Source organism: Choristoneura fumiferana, chromosome 2, assembly GCF_025370935.1.
Source record: "Choristoneura fumiferana chromosome 2, NRCan_CFum_1, whole genome shotgun sequence".
NCBI classification, from domain to species: domain Eukaryota; kingdom Metazoa; phylum Arthropoda; class Insecta; order Lepidoptera; family Tortricidae; genus Choristoneura; species Choristoneura fumiferana.
The window spans coordinates 14774012-14796999 of record NC_133473.1 but is presented as its reverse complement, the minus strand read 5'-3'; the positions used below and the strand labels follow the sequence as shown (position 1 = coordinate 14796999).

The window sequence follows — 22988 nt, the reverse complement described above, 5'->3', positions numbered from 1 at the left end:
AAAATCAGGATGGTAGTAAGTATATCAAACTTACTAGGAAAACTATAACGGTTAAGTTTTCTTGAGAATTATTAGTAGTTTAAGAGTAAATAGCAGCCTAAGGTATAAAATATAACTAAACTTGGAAGATTCCGTATAACATACGAAATTCTCAGAAAAATATAACTTAATTTTTTCCTAATGGCTACGGAACCCTATTTTGGGCGTGTTCGACACGCTCTTGGCCGGTTTTTATTTATTTATTTCGAAACAAGCTTCATAGTACAAAGGCGTGTACAGTCACGTCTAAAAATATGTATACAAAAACAAGGTTGCATAAATATGTAGTACATTGTATCAAAAATATTTATCTATTACTGACACCAAAAAATTGTATTCATTAAACTTTTTCAGTATTATGTAATCACAAAATGCTTCAGAAAGTTGCATACTTAAATAAATTCCATTTAAATGTATCCACCTCGTAGGCAAAAATAAGTATACAGGAATGGGTTCCATATACATATAACCACACCAATTTGGCAAATATTTGTATACGCCGTTTGATTCATAAATATGTAAACACGATTTGATATTTTGATTCGTTTTGAAGAATTACTGTTTTGTTAAGATTACATGTCTGTCTCTTTCGTAACCTGCATGCGGGCAGGGACATACATACTACGAATCCATACTCCATTAAATAATATTATATACTGGTGACCCGTTCCGGCACAACACGGTTACGGTATACATAGACACCGTGAATCACACTATTTATTTATGAAAACCGCATCAAAATCCGTTGCGTAGTTTGAAAGATCTAAGCGTACAGACAAAAAAATCGACTTTGTTTTATACTATGGAGTGATGAATTGAAAGTAACTCTGTCTGTTCCGGTATCACGTCGAAACCGACTGGTTTCGACTGTCAAGGGGCTGAACATAGGGTACTTAGTTTTTATCTCCAAAAGCAACCCTTAAGGGGAGAAAATGGGGGATGAACTGACTGGAGTGAGCTGGATGAAATTTGGTATCGATATATTTAATTTTTTATACACCATCAAGATCACCAAATACTTGGAAACGTCCAGAGTGGTCATTAATATCGACTAAGCCAAAGCGATCAAGTTGTTCGGGTCATCCACTGAGGACAGATCCACTGAAGCATCTATAATTTGCAATCTTTAATCATTGTAATTTTATTGTTGTTGTTGTTGTTGTTTCTTTAAAAAAATATGGCTCTGTCCATCGGAGGACAATTTTGCCAGTGTCTAGTAGTTTTTGCCGTTGTACGGTAAAAAAATTCTAGAAAACGAAATATGAGAGGTAATGGTGGTTGAACGATGACAGCGCGAATCATTGTAATTTTAATTATAGAAGACAGCTTCTGAATGACGATGACAGAATGGCGATCTTGCACTTGACAGTATAAGTATATGTAAGTAATTGATTTTAAAATGAAGTTCTTCCATGAAGCCAGTGACTTTCTTTTATAATATATAACCTATCTGAAGTTACAAATAGGTAGTGTTTTCTATCTTTAGTCTATACATCTTTATCTATTCACTTTAATGTGAAGTGTTGGAAGTGTGGACAAGTGCAAATGATGTCTCGCCCATTCGTACTGCAAACCAAGAACTGGCTACAGTGCGGCTCTACCACTAACAATTAACAATATAATTAAAATTAAATCAAAAAAATGCTTAGTGCACCTTTCTGAGAATGACCCTAAACTGAAATACTCAATATTTACAAGTCAATTCAATCTAAGGACTGTCAAGTGCGTCATAGAATAATCGTGAGATAGACGTATGCAGTGCCAAGTCCGCACTGTTTTCGTGAATTGTCAAATCAGTTAAATATACAACTTACGATTCTATGCCAGTCAGACAAGGTTTGTTGTTGCAGTCTGGATACATATTTATGAATCAAACGGCGTATACAAATATTTGCCAAATTGGTGTGGTTATATGTATATGGAACCCATTCATGTATACTTATTTTTGCCTACGAGGTGGATACATTTAAATGGAATTTATTTAAGTATGCAACTTTCTGAAGCATTTTGTGATTACATAATACTGAAACAGTTTAATGAATACAATTTTTTGGTGTCAGTAATAGATACATATTTATGATGAAAATGTGTGGCTACATATTTTTCAATTTTTTTTGTGTATACATACTTTTAGACGTGACTGTACAAGGCCCTTAAGCAAAATACTAAGTAGGTAACAAATAAAACCCATGCTCACAATATTAACTTTCTTTTAAAATATGAGATGGCACACAAACGAGCAAACGGTCACCTGATGGAAGCCTGATGGGAAGCAATCACCGCCGCCCATGGATACCTGCAACACGATGAGTATCACAGGTGCGTTGTGCGTTTAAGAGATTGTAGGGTCGTTTTAAAAGATCCCTAAGCTGTTAAGTAGAGACCTAATTATATTCGTGTCACATCAACCAATTTCACCAGCATCAACGCCATGTCTGTTCTAAATAGGCTTAGAAATAGAGCCCCTTCTTTAAAATATAGAGGAAACGGAGGAATGGAAGCAGTAAAATAACAGTTCCAAATCTATCCAGTGGCACTAGAATAGCAAGAAAGTATGAAATAATTGTAGCAATTGTTGAGGGAGTCAAGTGCGCCGAGTTGAAAATTACTGAATTTAATCTACGAGTATTAATCACATTTCATTTCTGTAATAATGCATTGAAATGAAAGAAAACAAATTGTGCTAAGTTGAGTAGCGAAACGAACACACGAATTTACAACTTAAAGCTGGAATTTCAGTAGTACGAGGTCAATAAATATTAAATAACTATCTGTAAAATACTTTATGCAAGAACTTTATGCAAGATAATTATCAAAACTTAATGACTTTAAATGGATATTTTATCTATTGCCATTTTTTTAATGCAATTTTCATAAAGATTCAACTATAGCCAATTGTTTTAAAACTCTTCTTCAGCAGCTGGTGGTTGTTCAGCGGGAGGGAAAACGGCATTCCTCAGCATTATCAAGTCTTCAGGATTCAGGTCAATGCACATAGTACCCACGACGTCCTCGACACCAATCGTACCATCGTTACTCATATCTACCTCTTTAATAAGATTATCCAATTGCTTCGCCGGCATCTTATGACCTTGATGGGCGAGGACGTCCTTCAATTCCTCTCGGTTCATGGAACCAGTTCTCTCTGGATCAAACACCTGTAAGGCAGTGCGCAATTCTTCTTCAATAGGAAGCTCTCTTTGTCTTAATGTTACCATTTTGAGAAATTGTTGGTAGCTAATATGGCCTTCAGGATGGGGCGGTCTTACGCAGTATTCAATTAGTTCTTGTAGCTGTTCTGGGGTATTAGTCATAAGCATTAATGCTTTCAGCATGTAGATAAGTTCTTTTTCGGTTATGTAGTCGTCAATATCAGTGTACGCTGGTGTGTAATCTTGGTAGTACGCCCATAGTTGCTCCACTTCTGCCACCTGGTCGGGTCTCAACTCAAATTTAGGTTTGAGCATCTCGGAGGAGTCACTAAAGTTATAGGGGGCGGCAGGATCAGGTGGAGGTTCTTCTACATACTGTTCTTCTTCCTCAACTACTTCTTCTGGCTTGGCTTCTTCCGGAGGTTTTTCCTCAGTTTCTTCGCCTTGAAATTCTCCTTCCATTTCCTCACCCATTAACTCTTCTCCCTCTCCTAACTTTTCCTTTTCTTCGCCCTCGGCATGTTCACCTTCGACATGTTCTCCCTCAACTTGTTCCCCTTTAACATGCTCGCCTTCAACTTCTTCGCCAGGTACATGTTCACCTTCTACTTTTTCACCTTCTACTTTTTCTGCACCTTCACCGTCTACGGCCTGGGTATCACCGCTTTCCCCCGCTGCTGGATTTTCCGCCGCTGGTGCGGGTTCTTCTTCCATCTTGGTTCACGTTCACAAAAAAAATTTAGTGTAGTCTTCAAAACTTTAGATCATACCAGACACCTATCACCGCATCTCGGTTTGTAAAATTTCGACCTCAGTGTTATTATTAGGTTAGCAGTTATTTTATCATACAAGCCGAGGCTTTCTAACGATACGATATCCAGGATATCGACGATAGTGAAGAATAATGCATTGCGCACTTTATTTAACATATGTGAAGGTAAGTAAAAAACTAAGTAAATAAAATGTTTAATATAAACGCTAGAACTATCAATATTGATTTCTAATAACATTATGTCACTTTTTTTTTCTCAATAGAATTGACGTTTTACCATGAGGTTTCATCGGTTTAATTGCAAAATAAGTCTCAATGAAATTCCCTAAATTTTTTCCGTTGTACCTACACGCGTTCTGATTTGGTCGTGGTCGCATTGTTCGACCGCGGCAAACCCTTTTTTTCGCTCGCAAGCCATTTGTAGCGCACAATTTCATTGTAACTTTTATTGTAGGGTTGCAACCAAGTTTGCCTGCATGTACAGTGAAGAAAACTGAATCACGTACCAGGGTGGAACCTTTGTGCTACTAATGTCATGTTGACATCCCATACATCTGCCAAAGAAACCATAGCGAAATTGGTTATGAAAAGGTTCCGCCCTGGCACGTAGTTCAGTTTCCTCGACTGTATGACACTTGCTTACGAGCAAGTGTGATGAAAACTGTTATAATGGCGGAGTAAATGTTTCGCATTCTGTAGAACTTAAGAATTGTCACCATTTTATTCCAGTTCTTGGTAGAGATACAATCTCATTCATTGTAACAGTTAACTATGATAAATCTAGTTGATGGTGCTGTTTTCAGTAACACGTTTTTGAGATCATGTTTTTGTAGTAAATTTTACCTGCTTACGGTCTAACTTGGGTCTAACGGAGCACATACATAACAACAATGTCATATGATAATTTTTAGCTCCGCTTCCATCCGTTTTCTATTGTATTTCGACGGACTCTATGTACCAATAATGGGAGCGCCACAGTTCGCATACTTTTCGTTAGTATAAACCATGTCATCGATTTTAATAACAAGAAAAACTGCTCGGGAATCGAACCCACGTTTTGAAAAATAAAACTTACATTATTCAATAATATGAAATACAATGCATTTTATTCATTCTCGATACCGTGTTTCATAGTAACATTTATTGCTTATGACCTACACTACCGATATCCAAATACAAATAGTAATGTACGCTTTATTTTTCAAAACGACCGGTTCAATTCCCGAACTTAGTAGAAGCGTTTTTCTTTAAATGTATGAATGCAGTTTTTCTTGTTACTAAAATCGATGACATGTTTCCTAAAAACAGATCTTCGTACCTATGTCTTATATTATAGTTCCGCTTTTCCATAGGAGCCAGCCTGACACCTAAACAAACGCGGGCACTTCTAATGGTGCACAGAGGTCTAGATAAAACTGGTTAGGAGTCTTCATTCCACGGCCAGTACTTTCATAAGGCGCATCAAGTGCGTTTTATTCTCGAGAGAAAGAATGGCCGGTGAGTGCCTGAGTGGTTCGCCGTCGAACGCGGCAAAACAAACCGCGCTCGCAGCCAAGGCGGTTCGCGCCTGCGCCAAGACGCATCGACGCATTTTAGCGGGAACCGAAATCGAGTCGGGAATTGACAACTATTTTTTTTTTCACTGAAAAGAATAGTTTTATGAGTGTATAGTGAATTTCCAATGAAGGATATTGAATTTTAGTTGAATGAAAGTAAAAGAAATATTTTAAGTTCAAAACGACAATTACGAGTCTTCAAAAATGGTGAGTAAGCAAAACATTTCAAATTCTATTTTAAAGTATGAGTTAAAATACAATTTATTCCACTTTTGCACTGGAAGGTACCTAGGTATATATACCTATTAGGTTGTTGTATCACTTGCATCCCACCAAAGCTAAGTACCAGCCAAACATCGGTTTCAAAGTGATGACAGGAGTCCCACATACGTGGGAAAATAATAATTGACTAAAAGTGGTATAAATAAGTACATCTATGTGCTGCAAAACTACAACTTTGTTTTTTTTATTAAAAAATTAACTAAGAGATTCATTTCCTCCTACTACACTTATATTTCAAATTTAACTCAGGTTTTCTCCACTTTCAAATCAACGGTAGTTACCTGTTTTCATGGAATCCTGCCTTTTCGCAGAATTATTTTTTCCCAAATGTTTCATTTGCCAACTGTTTTATTTCCCAACTTTCAACTTTCTCCGAAACCATTAAGATGTCTCAGTGTAGGAATTTTCTTACGGTTTTATAGAACACAGTAGGTTAGGTTTGTGTTATGAAAATTACGAAAAAAAAATGGTTTCAGAGAAATCATGAGTTGGGAAATAAAACAGTTGCCAAATGAAACATTTGGGAAAAAATAATTATGCGAAAAGGCTGAGAACCATCCAGAGTGATTGAGATGTTTTTGTTTGAAAAAAGTTTTTAATCTTGATTTTAAATTATTGCCGATGCATCATCATCATCATTTACAGCCTATATACGTCCCACTGCTAGGCACAGGCCTCCTCATAGAATGAGAAGGCTTGGACCATAGTTCTCACGTGGGTCCAGTGCTGATTAAGAACATAGCGCATACCAATGAATTGCTTCGTAAGTTGTGCAGGTTTCCTCACTATGTTTTCCTTCACCGTAAAGCTCGTGGTAATTTGTAATTTCATTTCTGTAATTTAATATCAATTTTGAAAAACTCATCCGCCATTTTTTCTGATGTAAGTACTCTTTGTTAATCGAACTTGCATTTTCATCCAAACTACAGTCACCAGCACAATATCTGACCCAACAAAGCGTGCATAAATATCTGACAGGAGACAGGACTCTATATTTCTAGGGCTGCTGGTAGAAAGCGACAAATATTTTTGTCAAATATCTGACACGACTCTATTTCTAGGGCTGCTGGTGGAAAGCGTCAAATATTTTTGTCAAATATCTGACACGACTCTATTTCTAGGGCTGCTGGTAGAAATTGTCAAATATTTTTGTCAAATATCTGACACGACTCTATTTCTAGGGCTGCTGGTAGAAAGTGTCAAATATTTTTGCACACTCCGCTGTGGCAGATATTAATGCGGGTGACTGTACACATACAAATACAACATTTCAAGTCGATTGGACCACTAGAAACAGGTCATGACTTAAGTAAAAGCTTTGAAACAAAAGTATTTCATGCAAATATTGTAAGCTAGAGCTTGTATAAACTAAACATAAACGGGGACGGTGACTCAACGGGGTCACGCCGTTTTGTCACCAAATTAGTTTTAAATATTGATTATAAATATGTATGTTAGTCTGTAACGTATTTATTGTATGGGCCAAGTTGCCCGAAATAAATGAATTTATTATTATTATTATAAAGATTTTGTAAGTTATTATAATTAGATAATATTTTGTAAACTGACCTAGCTATTGAACCTACCACGCAAAACCTTCGGCCGAATAACCAACCTCCAACCATTCGTCATGGTACCATAAAGAAAAAGGTAATCATTCAAAATCTTTCAAACAGTTCCGTTTCCTTTTGAGGAAAATATATTTGGTGTGATTGATAGTAAAGCAAAGTTACGAGTATCTATCGTCAAGTCTTTGTCATTTTGCAACTTTAGTAACAACTTTGATTTTTTAGTCAATTAACCACATTGCTTCTTAGTTTTTCGGGTCAGTCAACTTTTTAGTATAGCTTGTTGGCCTTGTTGCCATGGTAACGTCCCCTGAGACGCCCTGAGTTACTTATTAAAAGTACGATTTTATGGGGTACAAATCCACTAAAGGTTGGGAGTTGTAAGGCAACTCCTTCATGGTTTCATCTCCTAAGCATGCTAACAGTATTCATTGCAAATCGCGTTTTTCAAAAAAGTGTATAACTGATGTCTCCTAACTTACAAAACAGAATAACAACACATACAAATTGATTGTCCCTCGAAACGATGCAGATTTAATCTTTTCTTCCTGTTACTTTATCTAGATGTTTGTTGGAGGAAACTTAACTCAATATTCTTAACCTACAAGTCAACCGAGGGGTCGCAGTATCTTGTTATGGGGTCGCAGCAACTACAAAATACGATCAATATTTGTATTAGGTACTAGAGTAACAAGTAATAAAAATAAAAATGCAAAAATGGGGGTTTGTGACGCCGAGGGAGTGGAATTTGACTAGCATGATTGAACCTAATTAAACTAACAAATATTATTACGAGTTACATAAAAGTCGTAATAAATAATTAGGGTCTAATACCGTCAACGTTATACTTAAATACTTAATTATACAGGTTTAGTATAGCTGACAGCAATAGACAGACGTTGAGTTCAGCAGAGTTCAGTTTAGCTCGATTCAATCCTGTTTCAACAATTTCAACACCATTCGATTTATAAAACAAACTTTTTGATTTAACCATTTTTACTGATCTATCAATACTAAATATATAGAATACAACACAAGTATTCTTTATTGCACACCAGAAATCAGTACATTTTTTATATAGACACATAAATTTAAGGTAGCTAGTAGGCAGTCTCATCAACTAGCTGCCCGCCCCGGTTTCACACGTGTTACCTACTAAGTAATGAAGAAAATGAGACTAGCGCTCACTTTTTTTTTTACTTCTCATGCTCTTAAAATGTTACTTTAGTCTCTGCATATCGAGACTAAAACTCCTTATTAGTCTCTAGGGATTCAAGTATTTTTTTAATTTAGTCCTGAAACCCCTAAACAAGCTAATCACTAGAGTAGAGGATTATTGCCATTTTTAGGGCGTTGGTATAACAACCTTAAAATTAAAACTGTGCAAAATATTTAAAAAAAACTATTTAATTTCGTGAAACACGATTAATGATAACGAAAATGAGTATATTTAATTATATTAAGGATGAATTCATTTTATTATTCATAGTCCAATTAGTTTTAAGATTGTTTTCAAGTTTGAAGCTGTTGGCTAAATATGCAAGCATTTAAAGCGTCACTTTACAAAAAGATAAAAGAAAAGAAAAATCCACGGAACATTTTTTTGTTATTTTAATTTTGAACAGATGTCCATTACCTACTCGTATAAAAAGTAATATTGTAATTTAATTTTGTAGGTATAGGATGTCGTTTTTATTTCCTCGCGTTCAAAATGAAAAATAGAGTGTTTAACGCGTGACTAAACAACCATAATGACATCTTTTAGTCCCCTATTGAACAGTCTACTATTATTCAGTTCCTTTTTATCGCACTAATATTATAAATGCAAAAGTATGTAAGTCTGTTTGTTTGGTTATCTCTTCACGCCTGAACCGCTGAACCGATTTAAATGAAATTCGATATACACATAGCTTGAGTTCCAGGGAGGGACAGGATAGTTTTTATCCCTGAAAATTGCACATTTTTCGCGGATCCGCGATGAACGAATTCTACGCGGACGAAGTCGCTGGCAACAGCCTGTTTATATATAAAAGATAGATAAAAGACCACTTACCTGTTTAAACTAACTTGATAATTTATGCATAGCATGAAACATAATATGTTAAGCAGCTATGTAATTTTCTGCTTAGGTTACGCAAATAAGATCTAGGTATGTTATAATTCTAGCATATTATTAAAGCTACCATCCACTTTGCATTCAGTAGATAAAAGCACTTTAAAGCTTAATACTCGTATTTTGCAAGCGGATCTCTAAATTCAAGATGAATTTTAGCAAACTTAATAAGTTCATGGTTTTTGAAAGACCCCACGACATCCTGTATAAGTTTAAGACGAGAAAAAACCTGCTTTAAAGCAACTGTAGGTTTCATCACTGAACCAACAAACAATGGAAACTTGTGACTTTACACAAAGCACTTCGATTGCAACTAGTCCACAGTCATTGGGTGAACCTACAAGGACTACCTAATTGATATATAAATATTGAATCAAACGAAAGTGCGTATCGATAACAAAACAAACGGACCTTCCGTGGTACAAAGATGTTCCATTAATTATGATGCGATTAACTAGAATAATGGTTGCATCATATGTCCAACTTCATGCAAAAAAAAACTTGGCGAAATGAAATCTGTCTAACCAAATATTAACCGACAACGGTAGAGTCAGAAAGATGGGTTATGATTTTAGCTGTATATGTTTGTAATTATGTTTTTATCTAACATGGAAGCCATGAAAAAAAGGAAATAAACCTAAAGATCAATACAAGCGTGTTATAAGTCAATAAGTAGAACACAAAGCATTTAATTTTATTTACTAAGTTAAAAAGCGAACACTTCCCACCACGTTACACAATACTCTTAAAACTTTCCTATTATCAATCATTGAAATCCTTCTGTAAATATTTTAAGCAGATACCTAAACATTTTAAGTAGAGATTTTGAGTAATGATTTTAAGTAGATACAAAAAATGTTTACTGAAAGATTTCGATGATCGCGAGTATAGTTAGATTTGTATCTAAATCATCCTAATGTAGCTGTCTGTAGCTAAGTTTGATTTGCCCAGTGCTAAAATTAGCACCTTAAAAAAGATCTTCAAAAATTCCAGCTGTTTAATTTTACTCCAAGGTGGTTGTTGAAGGTTTTTCATGCGATTCACACTTACACCCACGTTAATTATGAGATAGGTATTCAAAAACCAAACACGTGATTTCAGACCTTGCATCGATCAATTCTATTCCGAATGTGCCACAAATAATCCTTAGGCGGATATCGGGCAAAGAAGCACCTATAATTAAGAAGAACATCGCTCTCGCATGCCAACGATGTAATCCAATTTGTAATAAAAATAATTACGAAGATGAATGAACATATATCCTGATTGATTGCGTGGTGAGATAATCTGATAACCCCTGATCTGACGTGCTCGGCCCTGAGCTGCTTGCATCTTTAAATGTAGCACCAGTAATTAGTACTACAACAAATGACTGCCGAACTTCTGTAGCACGCTTTACGTGATGGTCCTTGGAACCATAAATATCTTCAGTCGAACGCAATTAACCGTTAACCTTGTTATTTCCACTATTTTATTGATGGATCACACAAAGCTTGGAATTTATGTTATACAACAAAACGTTTTAATTAATTAAAGAGTGTTCTATACGAGTTGACTGACAGCAGATCGATCGGCGTCAATTAAAACACGGACGCTCCTACCGGTATTACCGAAAAACTAAGTCGTTATCTGAAATTTGAATACGCACAGACATTGAGTCAACTTTTTTGTCTAGATCCTGGTATCATTGAACTATATCACGGAATGTGTTAACGAAACTAATTGCTTTGACGTCATCATAGTATCGGCTGCGACCCGTCTCTATTTATAGGGATACAAAATCATTTTTTATTTACAAAATACTTACTGCAAGAAACTTGAACAATGATATAAACCGGGACGAAGTGACGGCTCGAAGGTCGGCACTCTTGCGCAATGAATCGAATCGTATCTGTCAAAATAGATCCCATTGTGGATCTCTGATGTAGATCACGAACTATTAAACTGGCAATCAAATTGAGGGCTTATTTTACACGGCAAAATAGGTGGGGATGAAATAAAGTAGATTTCGTTTGCGCCGCGTTTTTTCCTCATAGCTACAATGTTTCTACACGACAGATGTCATGGACTAAAAGTAATCTAAATCGAATGACGCAAGACCCCGTGACTGGATAATGAAAATTCCTCTCTTTGTGCATTTTAGCGGTTCTAGGTTTAGTGCTATAAAGAAAAACTTTCGGCTTCAATGCTGGAGATATGCGGAATTAGGAAACTGTATAGTTATTATAGGATAATTGCAGTTGATATAGTACTCATCTAAACCACAAAAAAAATATATATACCTCGTTGAGTTTCTTGCCGGATTCTTCTCAGCAGAGGTTTTTCCGAACCGATGGTAGATTTTTTTTGACATTCATAAGTGCTTGTTATAGCCTAAATTGAATAAAGATATTTTGACTTTGACTTTGACTTTGACAAGTTAAAGGCGTTGCCGTACTGCGGTCGTGGCGCAGTGTCCGCTAGGCTAGGTGCGATGAAGTTGCCTTTCGTGCAATGAATGCGAGTCGTCACTCGTCATAGGTACTGTCATTCGCATAATTTGTATGATCGCGCCAAGCATTCGCCGCGGTGCGTCCTTTGTGTGGTAAAATATTAAAAGTAGGTACCTAGATCTCACTGATATAATAACATTCGGTCGAGTCATTTCACTTAAATTTGAGACTGCTATAAGTAATTCTATAGTTATGCTTTGAAAATAAGTATTGTCTCTTTATTGTACATAATAATTTGTATTTTATTTATTTATTTATTTTATTGTAATAATATGTAATTTAACACATGACATTAGCAGTAAGTTAAAGTTATTAGGTAGATACCTATTTCCTCACGTCACAATACTATTTGTGCGTATAGATAGAATACATTATATAGGTACATATTAAACGGGAAATGCAATAAAAACTTTCGTCATCCAATCTGTGCACTCGATCTGACTCTTTAAGTAGGCAGAAATGGTTTTCTTTAGATATAAGATGATGTTACAGCTATATACCGACCTAAATACAAGGTGTTATTTTTTATTTCCCTTCAATTTAATTAAAGGAAGATTTAACAGGTCAAATTAAATTATTTTTACTAAAAAAGTACTTGTGGCCTACTCGTAACACTTCCAGTTTAACAGAGAGATAATCAAGAGCGTGTCAGTCACGCCCAAAATAGGGTTCCGTAGCCGTTACGAAAAAAAATTAAGTACCTAATATATTTTTTCTAAGGACATGTTCGCAATCATCCAAGTTTAGGTATATTTTATACCTTTGCTGCTATTTACTCTTAAACTACTAATAATTTTGAAGCAAACTTACATGCTTATCAGTTATAGTTTTCCTTATAAATTAGATATACTTACTACCTTCGTGTTTTAGTTTTTCAGATCTAGTTCAGAGGCGAGGGACGCTCGATTTAATGAAAATTTGCAATTGAATGTTTTGCAAAGATATCTTTAAATCATCACAACACAACCCCAACGATTATTAAAGACCTATCCAACGATACCCCACACTATAGAATTGGACGAGAAAAAAAATCACCCCACTTTACTTCCCATGGGCGGTACACTCACTCGAACCAACTAAATCGTAACAGACTGTGGAACCTTTTCGTAGAAAAAGTTATAGTGACATCGCATTGCTTGACGAGGGAATTTATTATGACACTTACTGTGAGAACGTTCTACGATGGGTCAGGTCAGGAATGAAAATGGTTCGACATTACCCTAAAAAAAAATTTTTTTTTACCATTTTGTGTTCAATTTGCAAAATGACATCTTCACTAGCAATAATAGCGGCACTGATAGTCTCTCTGAACAAAGCCGCGGACGGATGAACAGACAGACATACATGGCGGAACTAAAGAGTTCTGTTTTTGCCATTTTGGCTACGGTACCCTAAAAATGAGTTGTTCCTGATAGCGCGCGATAAACTAATTGTTTGCAAACGAAGTCGCGGGCAACAGCTAGTTTAATATAAAAGAATCCTTCGGATCACCATCACAATGCTTCACTTGTTATGAAGAAGATGGTTAATTGCGGTTTTTTACAAGCCATGCCCGTAGAAAACTAAGCAGTTAACAAATCAATAAGTTCAACTATTTTTATTCATAAAAGCCATCACCCTAAAAGGCTGGACATTATTACTTGTTACAACTGCCCCACATACTAGGCTGACAGAAAGATAAATAGAACATGTACATTCAATTCCAAGCGAGACACAAAGCATTTTTGAATGGACAAGGTGAAGATAACTGACCCGACGTATTGAATAGTAATAAAATAAGCCATAATACCTAAGCTTTCAATAACGTAGGTGTAGTCGCCAAGGCTATTCGTGACGAGATGCGGGTTAATATCCTGCCGCATGGGTGCATGCATACACGCATGAACATTTGTCAAAATCAACTCACTTAAAACTACTTACATATTTACTAAAAAATTTGAAAAACATTCTAAACTGACTCCAAAATAGTAACTTCTATTGATCTGTTTAAGTTGAAGTCAGTACCTCAGCAAGTGTCAGCAGGAGTGATATATATAGGCTGATAGCACGTAGGTAAGTTATGACTAAATCTTCTGCTAGCTCGTGCTGACTGCTGTGGCTGTGGCACAGACTTCAAACATACCCGTAGAAAATTATTAAGAGTTTTTTGAAGTCGATACAATTTATTTCTATATTTATCTGTTATATTTCTCGTATTTTAATTTAAGTACCTAATCTAACAAGTCAATGGCTCGCTGTCGACTGGTCGGCATCTCTTACAAAATATTGCTTTTCCCTACTCAGAGATGTTAATTGTTGAGGAGTCCTCCTAGTCCATAATGCATTGTGATGCGCTTAGCAAGTCTGAAATACTTATATATTGCCCGTACTGAAATATTACCCGTTAAATACTTGTTATTCAGTAGTTCCGGTGGCCAACGGTGGTCTTCGTCATCAGTTCCTCGTACTTCACGAGTTACTCGTACTTACTACAAAATTATACCCAAATCACATAGTATTTAGTAAATTTTGTAATGATGTATGAGTACAGTTGGTGCCCTAACATAAGTATACACTTTTTTATGCAATTAGTATGAAAAAGTGAGAGAACCGACCGTACGTTAATAGTTCCGCAAAAAGAAAAATATTTTGCCCTCTGATATCCGTTGATATTTATATAGATATACTGGTTTTAAGGGTGGCCTAGGGATCAACTTAGTTGACTGAACCTACGGCAGGCTCTTATTCCAACGTAATAAGATCGTCGTGCATATTTTTCAGTTGTTCAAATAGACACAATACGTGACAGCTATAACAAACTTAAAACAACGTTATCCGGAATTTGTCTAAGTACCTATTGTGTTCAACGTTAAGCTTTTAGTGTCCATTAGCAATAAAATATTGGTGTAAATGCGCATCACTAAAGGACATAGGTATAACATGTAATAGGTAAGGAATACCTACAATAAAATATCGTTGAGCTCTGATATTGCAAAATTAATTAAATCCGTAAGGATTTCCCAACATAATTTTAGTGCATCGGGTATAGAGTCGTGACTATAGACACTTCATGCCTAGTGATACACCTTTAGGCATTATTTACACTAAAACATTGTTACTTAGTACACATTGTGCAGACGCAGACCATCTACTACGGTGTATACAAAGTTTTATGGTGTTCAGTGTTCTGTAACTTTATGAAATTCATGGCACAGGCTTTCTTCAAAATATGACTTATGCGATGCATAAGTAAAAAAAGACTATTTACTTACCTTTTATTTCATTGTTACCCGTCACTTGTCACAGTGGTAAAAAAATGTTGTTAAAAATATCTTTTTAAACGTTTTTGCTGAGATGAAAAGAACTTTTGTCGACTGTATCTGCAGTATCACCAACCTACAAACATATTTTCAAATCGGTCCGACCACTAGAACCGAGTTAAATTTACCTACCTTGCAAGATTATGTACCGATAGACAGACGCCAGGACAAGAAAAACTAAGTAAAACTCTCGAGGCTTACCGATCACTGAGCTACATTGGCCTTATATTTATATTCCAGTAATTGGATTCCTTCAGTTAAAAACATAAAGAACATGTTAAAACGAATTAGAACTGCTCTATTTTTTAAGTCGTTTTAAATTATCTTTACCTTCATGTGGAAGCAGCTTTAGGTCTAAATAATCGTGGATACAGTTTTACTATCAAGTTGCAGTTTTCGTTCCACTTGGTTGGCGCGTGAGAGTGAACGGCAAGATTGGCAAGTCACGGGACCTCTCTGGGACCACGCGAATGTTCATACGATGACATGATCACAATACCAACTATACACGAGTGCAATCTATAAAAACTCACGTATCTAATTTAGATATATAAAACGTTTAACTAATAACAAAGTGGATAACTAAAGAAAAGTAAGTACATCGTTTAAATTGGGTAGGTACACATTATACGTTTATTTATCATTACAGCTTTTGCCATAACGCTGATATGGAATAGGTAATACCATTTTGTATATAGTGATCGAAATGCTTACTACATTTGATATAACGCTTATGTAACCATAATAGGTATCATTTTACATGATTACTTAATTAGTTGTATCCTTGTTGTATCTAGTAGAAGACATAAGCACAGACATAAGTTAGTATTTCATCGAGGCACCAAGCGCAAGAATATGACAACCAGTTAGGTTTGGCGATGGTTCTAAATTGATGAACTAAAATATTAGGTACTAAAATAACACAAATAAATATAATTGAACGGAACCCGAAACTCAGTTTACTGTTATTGCCTGGTACCTATATTAAATTATATTTACAATTTTTAACCAAAAAACTCCAAATTTTTCACTTCGGATGGTAAGAAATAATTTTCGCAAGTTCGTTGGCGAAGCAATGCAAACAATACAATCAACTCTGCAATTTTCTGAAACAAAAACATAATGAGTATCGCGTATGAATTCGCCACTAGAGGCGCTAGTGTAGCGTGAGGTCTCCGAAATGTCAAATCTCTTAAATATAATAGTTTTTGGGTGAGCTACGCGGGTTTATTTACAATTAGAATAATTTTGTGAATATTTTGCAATATCTGAAATTAATTATGGCAAATGTGCGTTCCGGACCGGAGCAATGTATGTCTGTGTTTTGAGACAGTTTTGTCTTTCGGAAACCTTTTTCCTCCCTTTTTCCGAACAAAACGGGGACTATGCAACACTGTGGTATGCTCGATATTTATATGGCACAGTTTTAAGGTGTATTAAATATGATTTTAATCTAAACTTGTTTTCACGCCCGTAGTAACAGACTTTGAAAGCCATGCTTAAAAACCTCACGCAACAGTGCGCCATCTAGTGAGACAAAAAACGATAGCCCTCATTGATTATAAAACCGAAAAATTTATCGCGATCGAAAAACCATCGATCCTGACATACAAAAGAATTAAAAAAATATATAATGGGTGCCAAATGCATGAACTAATAGGGAGCTTTTATGTGTAATAGTTTCGGAATTACGGCTTTGCCTATATTGTTGACTGTTCTGTTGCATTGCGTGTTTGTTGTAAATCTATAAATAACTTTTAGTTTAACATCATAGATAAACTATGGACACGGATAAGGGCAATTTAATATTATAATGATAAATAAACACATTCCTCCATACATACAAGTATGTAAGTGACAAACCCTAGTACTTCAATTAATTTTGCTCGCATTTTACGATCCCTGAATAACATACCTGTGTGTTTAAATGAAGTTTTTTTGTATACCGTATCATAATTCTAATAGCAATATTCTATGTGTGTAGATGAGATATGAATTAAGAAATAAATCGAGAATCCTTTAAGCCACAGATTACCCAGATTAGGGTAATCTGTGCGTTAAGCATTTGGTAAATGATGTTAATTATTTAAAGCGTGAATATAGAAGTGTGAATTAATTTTCCTAGTCACATACCTAGTACCTGCGCTGCCTTGTAACATATCTCGAGAACAGTTTGATTCATATTCATAATACTGACAAGATCTCATTAAATGCTGTTCTAACTTGTATCATTGTCATAGTGATATCAATCACAATGATCAGGCAGACAATAGGGGCAAACTAATCGTTTTAAGTACTAATGAGCCTATTTGCGGAACATTGTCTGAATAACTTGTTACAATTTTCACATCACTATCAATATAAAGCATTAACTATAGGTACTTTTTAGGGTTCCGGAGCCAAAATGGCAAAAATGGAACCCTTATAGTTTCGACATGTCTGTCTGTCTGTCTGTCCGTCCACGGCTTTGCTCAGGGACTATCAATGCTAGAAAGCTGTAATTTTGCACGGATATATAGGTAAACTATGCCGACAAAATGGTACAATAAAAAAAATAAAAAAAATGTTTTATGGTACCTCCCCTACGTCTATACGTAAAGTGGGGATGATTTTTTTTTCTCATCCAACCCTATAGTGTGGGATATCGTTGGATAGGTATTTTAAAACCAACAGGGGTTTGCTATGACGATTTTTCGATTCAGTGTTTTGTTTGCGTAATATTTAACTTTAAAGTGCAAATTTTCATTAAAATCGAGAGTTCCCCCCCTCTAAAATCTAAAGCGGTGGGTGGAAAAATTAAAAAAAATCAGGATGGTAGTAAGTATATCAAACTTTCAAGGCAAACTATAACGGCTAAGTTTGCTTGAGAATTATTAGTAAATAGCAGCCTAAGGTATAAAATATACCTAAACTTGAAAGATTCCGTATAAAATACGAAATCCTTAGAAAAAACGGAAACGGGACCCTATGTTGGGCGTGTCCTACACGCTCTTGGCCGGTTTTTCAAGGCTCTTTTCGACGAAATTGACGAATACGAGTATTATGTCATCCTCAGCCTGTACCTATACCTGAGACCTATATGTTCCACGCTTCCCCTGATGTCCCAGCTCTCATAATAAGAGGGCTTGGGACCAAGTTTCCCTGCGGATTCAGTGCGGATTGGAAACATAGCAGACACCATTTCATTTCTTCAAAATTAATTGAAATCGTCGATCAAAGAGCGCTACACTACACTACAAACGTGTTCTTTTTGCCGTTCACAGAATATTAACATAGTTTTTTTTTGTTATTTATTCAATATATTATAATAGCTTACATAATAATTATGATCAGCGAGCGAAAATCGCGAACGATTTATCTGTCGCTGATTGTTGCACGCTTATAACGTATCATTCAATATATACAGCGTGTATTTTTGATACACGTCAAACTGTAAACTAGACGAAGATTTAAGTGCTGTGAACCGATTTTAAAACAAATTGGTAATTTAGAATTAACTACCAGAGCGTAATTAATTTTTGAAATATTTTAGAGCAGCAATGTAATGCGTACAATAATTTGATACGAGAGAGAAGCGTTCTGTGACAGCTGTCACGTCAACAAGTGCGACGTTTTGAACAAAAACAAAGTAGTATCACGTAGAGCCTTCACTAACTACCCTTAAAGTTTGAGGTAGTATCAAAAATACACGCTGTATATATGCCTACTTAGCGTTAATGTCTTATACTGCTTATACTATAGGTCTCGCAAAATAAATAGTATTCTAAACTACCTACTTAAATTGTCTAACATCATTGATTTTATTATTTGTTTACAACTTCGCTCGTTATTTGTTAGGTTCTCACAAACGGTTCTCTATCGTTTGCCCGAATTTCATGTGTACAATTGTTTTGTACAATTTTCATTTGCCATAAAGTAATTTATTTCTGAAATAGTAATTTCTTCAGAGTTGATATTAAATTAACCTAACCTACTGCATTCTATATGATGACATTTAAAAAAATCCTGAAAACAGCACGGTTCTATATATTTTATGCAAACGTTGGTATGGCAAGTGAAATTCGGGCAAATTAAATTCGGGCAAGTAAAGGTAAACGCTCACAAACGTTATCAGGCCATTCATTAAGAATGTAAGGCACTAGGTATCTCCAGGTTCGTTTTCCACACATATTATTGCAAGGTGGCAGGATGTAGTAGTAGTAATATTGGTTGTTTATTCACTTTAAAAATATAATATATTAAAATAAAATAAATATTTAAGGGGGATCCCATACAACAAACGAGATTTTTTTATCGTTTTTTGCTAATGTCTAATGTTGTTTACATAATGGTACGGAAACCTTTGAACGCGAGTCCGACTCGCACTTGTCCGGTTTTTAGGCTTCCCGCAACTGAGAACACACCAACTGTATAATTTACCAACGTTACTAAATGATCATGATTATCAACTACAATACTACTCGTATAACCGCAACAACACGCTCACAAATCATTATATGGATATTTATCATTTGTTCTGGTTAGTTTACCTTGCTCGAGTTGCAAAATGTGCCCATGGCATGGCATCCCAGTCGATTACATACAAGAATACAGATAAACCTCCTAATATGCTATTTTGGACATTAAAACCACGGATGATAAACCTAGTTAGATACAATCTAACCTCCTTCGTGACAATATTTCTAGGACAATACAATGAAGGTATGAAATGTTCAAATATGGGGAGCAGTTGAAGATTGCTACGTTACAATGGACATTCACTTTCAAGCCGCGAACGGACGGACGGAGAGACGCGGACGTGGCGAAACTATAATGATATATGTAAGCACATCAATTCAGAAGGGTTAACCTAACTCCTCCAAAATTCTAAATACCTAGTTCCTATCTTACCGCCTCTCTCACTCGCCTGTTAAATAGATACAATAAGCATAAGCGGAAAGGCACAATACGAACTTCGAAAAACTGCCCAAGAGCGTGTCGGACACGCCCGAAATAGGGTTCCGTAGCCATTACGAAAAAATTAAGTAATATTTTTCTAAGGATTTTGTATTTCGTACGGAATTTTCCAAGTTAAGGTATATTTTATACCTTAGGCTGCTATTTACTCTTAAACTCTAATAATTCTCAAGAAAACTTAACCGTTATAGTTTTCCTTGTAAGTTTGATATACTTACTACCATACTGATTTTTTTCAAATTTTTCCACCCACCGGTTTAGAATTTAGAGGGGGACGCTCGATTTTAATGAAAATTTGCACTTTAAAGTTGAATATTTTGCAAACAAATCACTGAATCGAAAAATCGTTTTAGCAACCTCTTAATGGCTTTAAAAGACCTATCCATCGATACCCCACACTACAAGGTCGGATGAGAAAAAAAAACACCCCCACTTTACGTCTATGGGAGGTACTCTAACAATTTCTTTTTTAATTTTTTATTATACCATTTTGTCGGCATAGTTTACATATATATTCGTGCAAAATTACAGCTTTCTAGCATTGATAGTCCCTGAGCAAAGCCGCGGACGGACAGACAGACAGACATGGCGAAACTATAAGGGTTCCGTTTTTGCCATTTTGGCAGGTAGCAGCTAAGATTGCTTGAGAATTATTCGTAGTTTAAAAGTAAATAGCAGCCTAAGGTATAAAAAACCTAAACTTGGAAGATTCAGTTCAGTACACAATACGAAATCCTTAGAAAAATATTATTTGATTTTTTCGTAATGGCTACGGAACCCTATCATGGGCGTGTACGACACGCTCTTGGCCGGTTTTTATGGTTCCGGAGCCAAAATGGCAAAAACGGAACCCTTATAGTTTCGCCATGTCTGTCTGTCTGTCCGCCCCCTCTAAAATCTAAACCGGTGGGTGGAAAAATTTGAAAAAATTCAGGATGGTAGTAAGTACGAGTATATCAAACTTTCAAGGAAAACTATAACGGCTAAGTTTGCTTGAGAATTATTAGTAGTTTTACTCTTAAATAGCAGCCTAAGGTATAAAATATATCCAAACTTGGAAGATTCCGTATAAAATACGAAATCCTTAGAAAAATATTACTATTTTTTCGTAATGGCTACGGAACCCTAATTTGGCCGTATCCGACACGCTCTTGTCCGGTTTTTTTGTTACGTTTGTAATCAGGACAGGGTTTGTTTTAAAGAAAATATTTAAGAAATTGTACGTACACTCATGAAAAGCCAGGGCGGGCAAAATACCCAGATAATCTAGGATACTTTGTATGTAGCTCGCATAAAACAGATCACAATTCTATGGTAGGTACACCTTATTACCTCATAAACGTCGTGGAGTATCATTACATGTATTCTAAAACTAGGTTGTATCCCTTCAACATGCAAATAATGCTTCGTGGGCGTGGGATGCGCGTAGGCATCTCATTGTTAGTTTTGTTCGCGTGTTTTGCGGATAACATGATTTTAATGATGACTTGCACATTTTAAAATAACGGTCAAGGCCTCTGTTTACTCTAGTTTTATGTGCATTTGTTTTTTATGGTTCCGTAGTCAACTAGGAACCCTTATAGTTTCGCCATGTCTGTCCGTCTGTCTGTCTGTCTGTCCGCGAGTAAGCTCAGAGACCGTTTACTGGAAAGCTCTAATTTGACATGAATGTACATATCAGTCACGCCGACAAAGTGGTACAATAAAAAAAGTAGTTTTTAGGTTACACTCCCATAAACGTAAAGGGGGTTGATTTTTTTCTCGATTAACCCTATATTGTGGGGTATGGTTGGATAGGATATTTTAAAATTATTGGGGGGGTTGCTAAGACAACTTTTCTATTCAGTGATCTGTTTGCGAAATATTCAACTTGAAATCGAGCGTCCCCCCTCCCTGTATAATCTAAACTGTTGGGTGGAAAAATTTGAAAAAATCAGAATAGTAGTAAATATATCATATTTACAAGGAAAATTATAGTGGCTAAGATTGCTTGAGAATTATTAGTAGTTTAAGAGTAAATAGCAGCCTAAGGTATAAAATATACCTAAACTTGGAAGATTTAGTACACAATACGAAATCCTTAGAAAAATATTATTTGATTTTTTCGTAATGGCTACGGAACCCTATCCTGGGCGTGTACGACACGCTCTTGGCCGGTTTGTTAGTACTTATGTTTATTTATTAAGTTGTCAAACAGCTGACACGTCGAGGTAATTTTTACCAACATTATTTTGATTGAATTTTGTAATCTAAAGTCTAACCCCCTTATTCATAAAACTTAACAAGCCTATGTTAACTAACAAATGCGTTGTCCCTTTCTAACAAATACAAATGTCGAAGTGACAGATAAGGACAAACGAATTTGAGCGGCATTTTAACTAAAATAGGTTTGATTGTCGTTTATGAATAAGGGGGTAAGTTTCTAAAGTTGATAAATATTATGATATATATGATAATGTCTCGTAGTAGCGAATGTCGCATACTTATCGTAAACTGTAAATATGACAAGGCGTTACTTATCACCGCGCGGGCTGCGTTTCGTGGTACGAGGCACGCATTTGTTGTCAAATACCGAACGGACAAGAGATGCGACGATCATAATACATAACTATTATCAATCCGTTCTGGAATGCGCTTCGTTTGAGTGTGTCGTTAAATAAAACTGTTAAAAAAAAATAATGGGTAAAATAATGGGCCGTATGCGTACTTAATACTCGTAAGTTTAAAATTCCCGTGTTATAATTTATCCCAAACTTACG

At 35.7% G+C, this 22988-nt stretch overlaps 2 protein-coding genes across 2 annotated transcripts in view; one reads left to right on the top strand and one right to left on the bottom strand.

Annotated features, from left to right (window-relative positions):
• Positions 1-2478: 2478 nt before the first annotated feature.
• Positions 2479-4186, bottom strand: LOC141444494 (uncharacterized). The gene has a single exon (XM_074110046.1). The coding sequence runs from the start codon at positions 3903-3905 to the stop codon at positions 2940-2942; it is 966 nt and encodes a 321-aa protein (XP_073966147.1). The 5' UTR covers positions 3906-4186; the 3' UTR covers positions 2479-2939.
• Positions 4187-5402: 1216 nt separating this feature from the next.
• LOC141444468 (uncharacterized) overlaps positions 5403-22988 on the top strand; it is a 38553-nt gene continuing 20967 nt past the window's right edge. Inside the window, exon 1 of the mRNA XM_074110020.1 lies at positions 5403-5726. Coding sequence (XP_073966121.1) covers positions 5724-5726 — 3 coding nt within the window. The 5' untranslated portion in view covers positions 5403-5723. The remainder of the gene's footprint in view (positions 5727-22988) is intronic.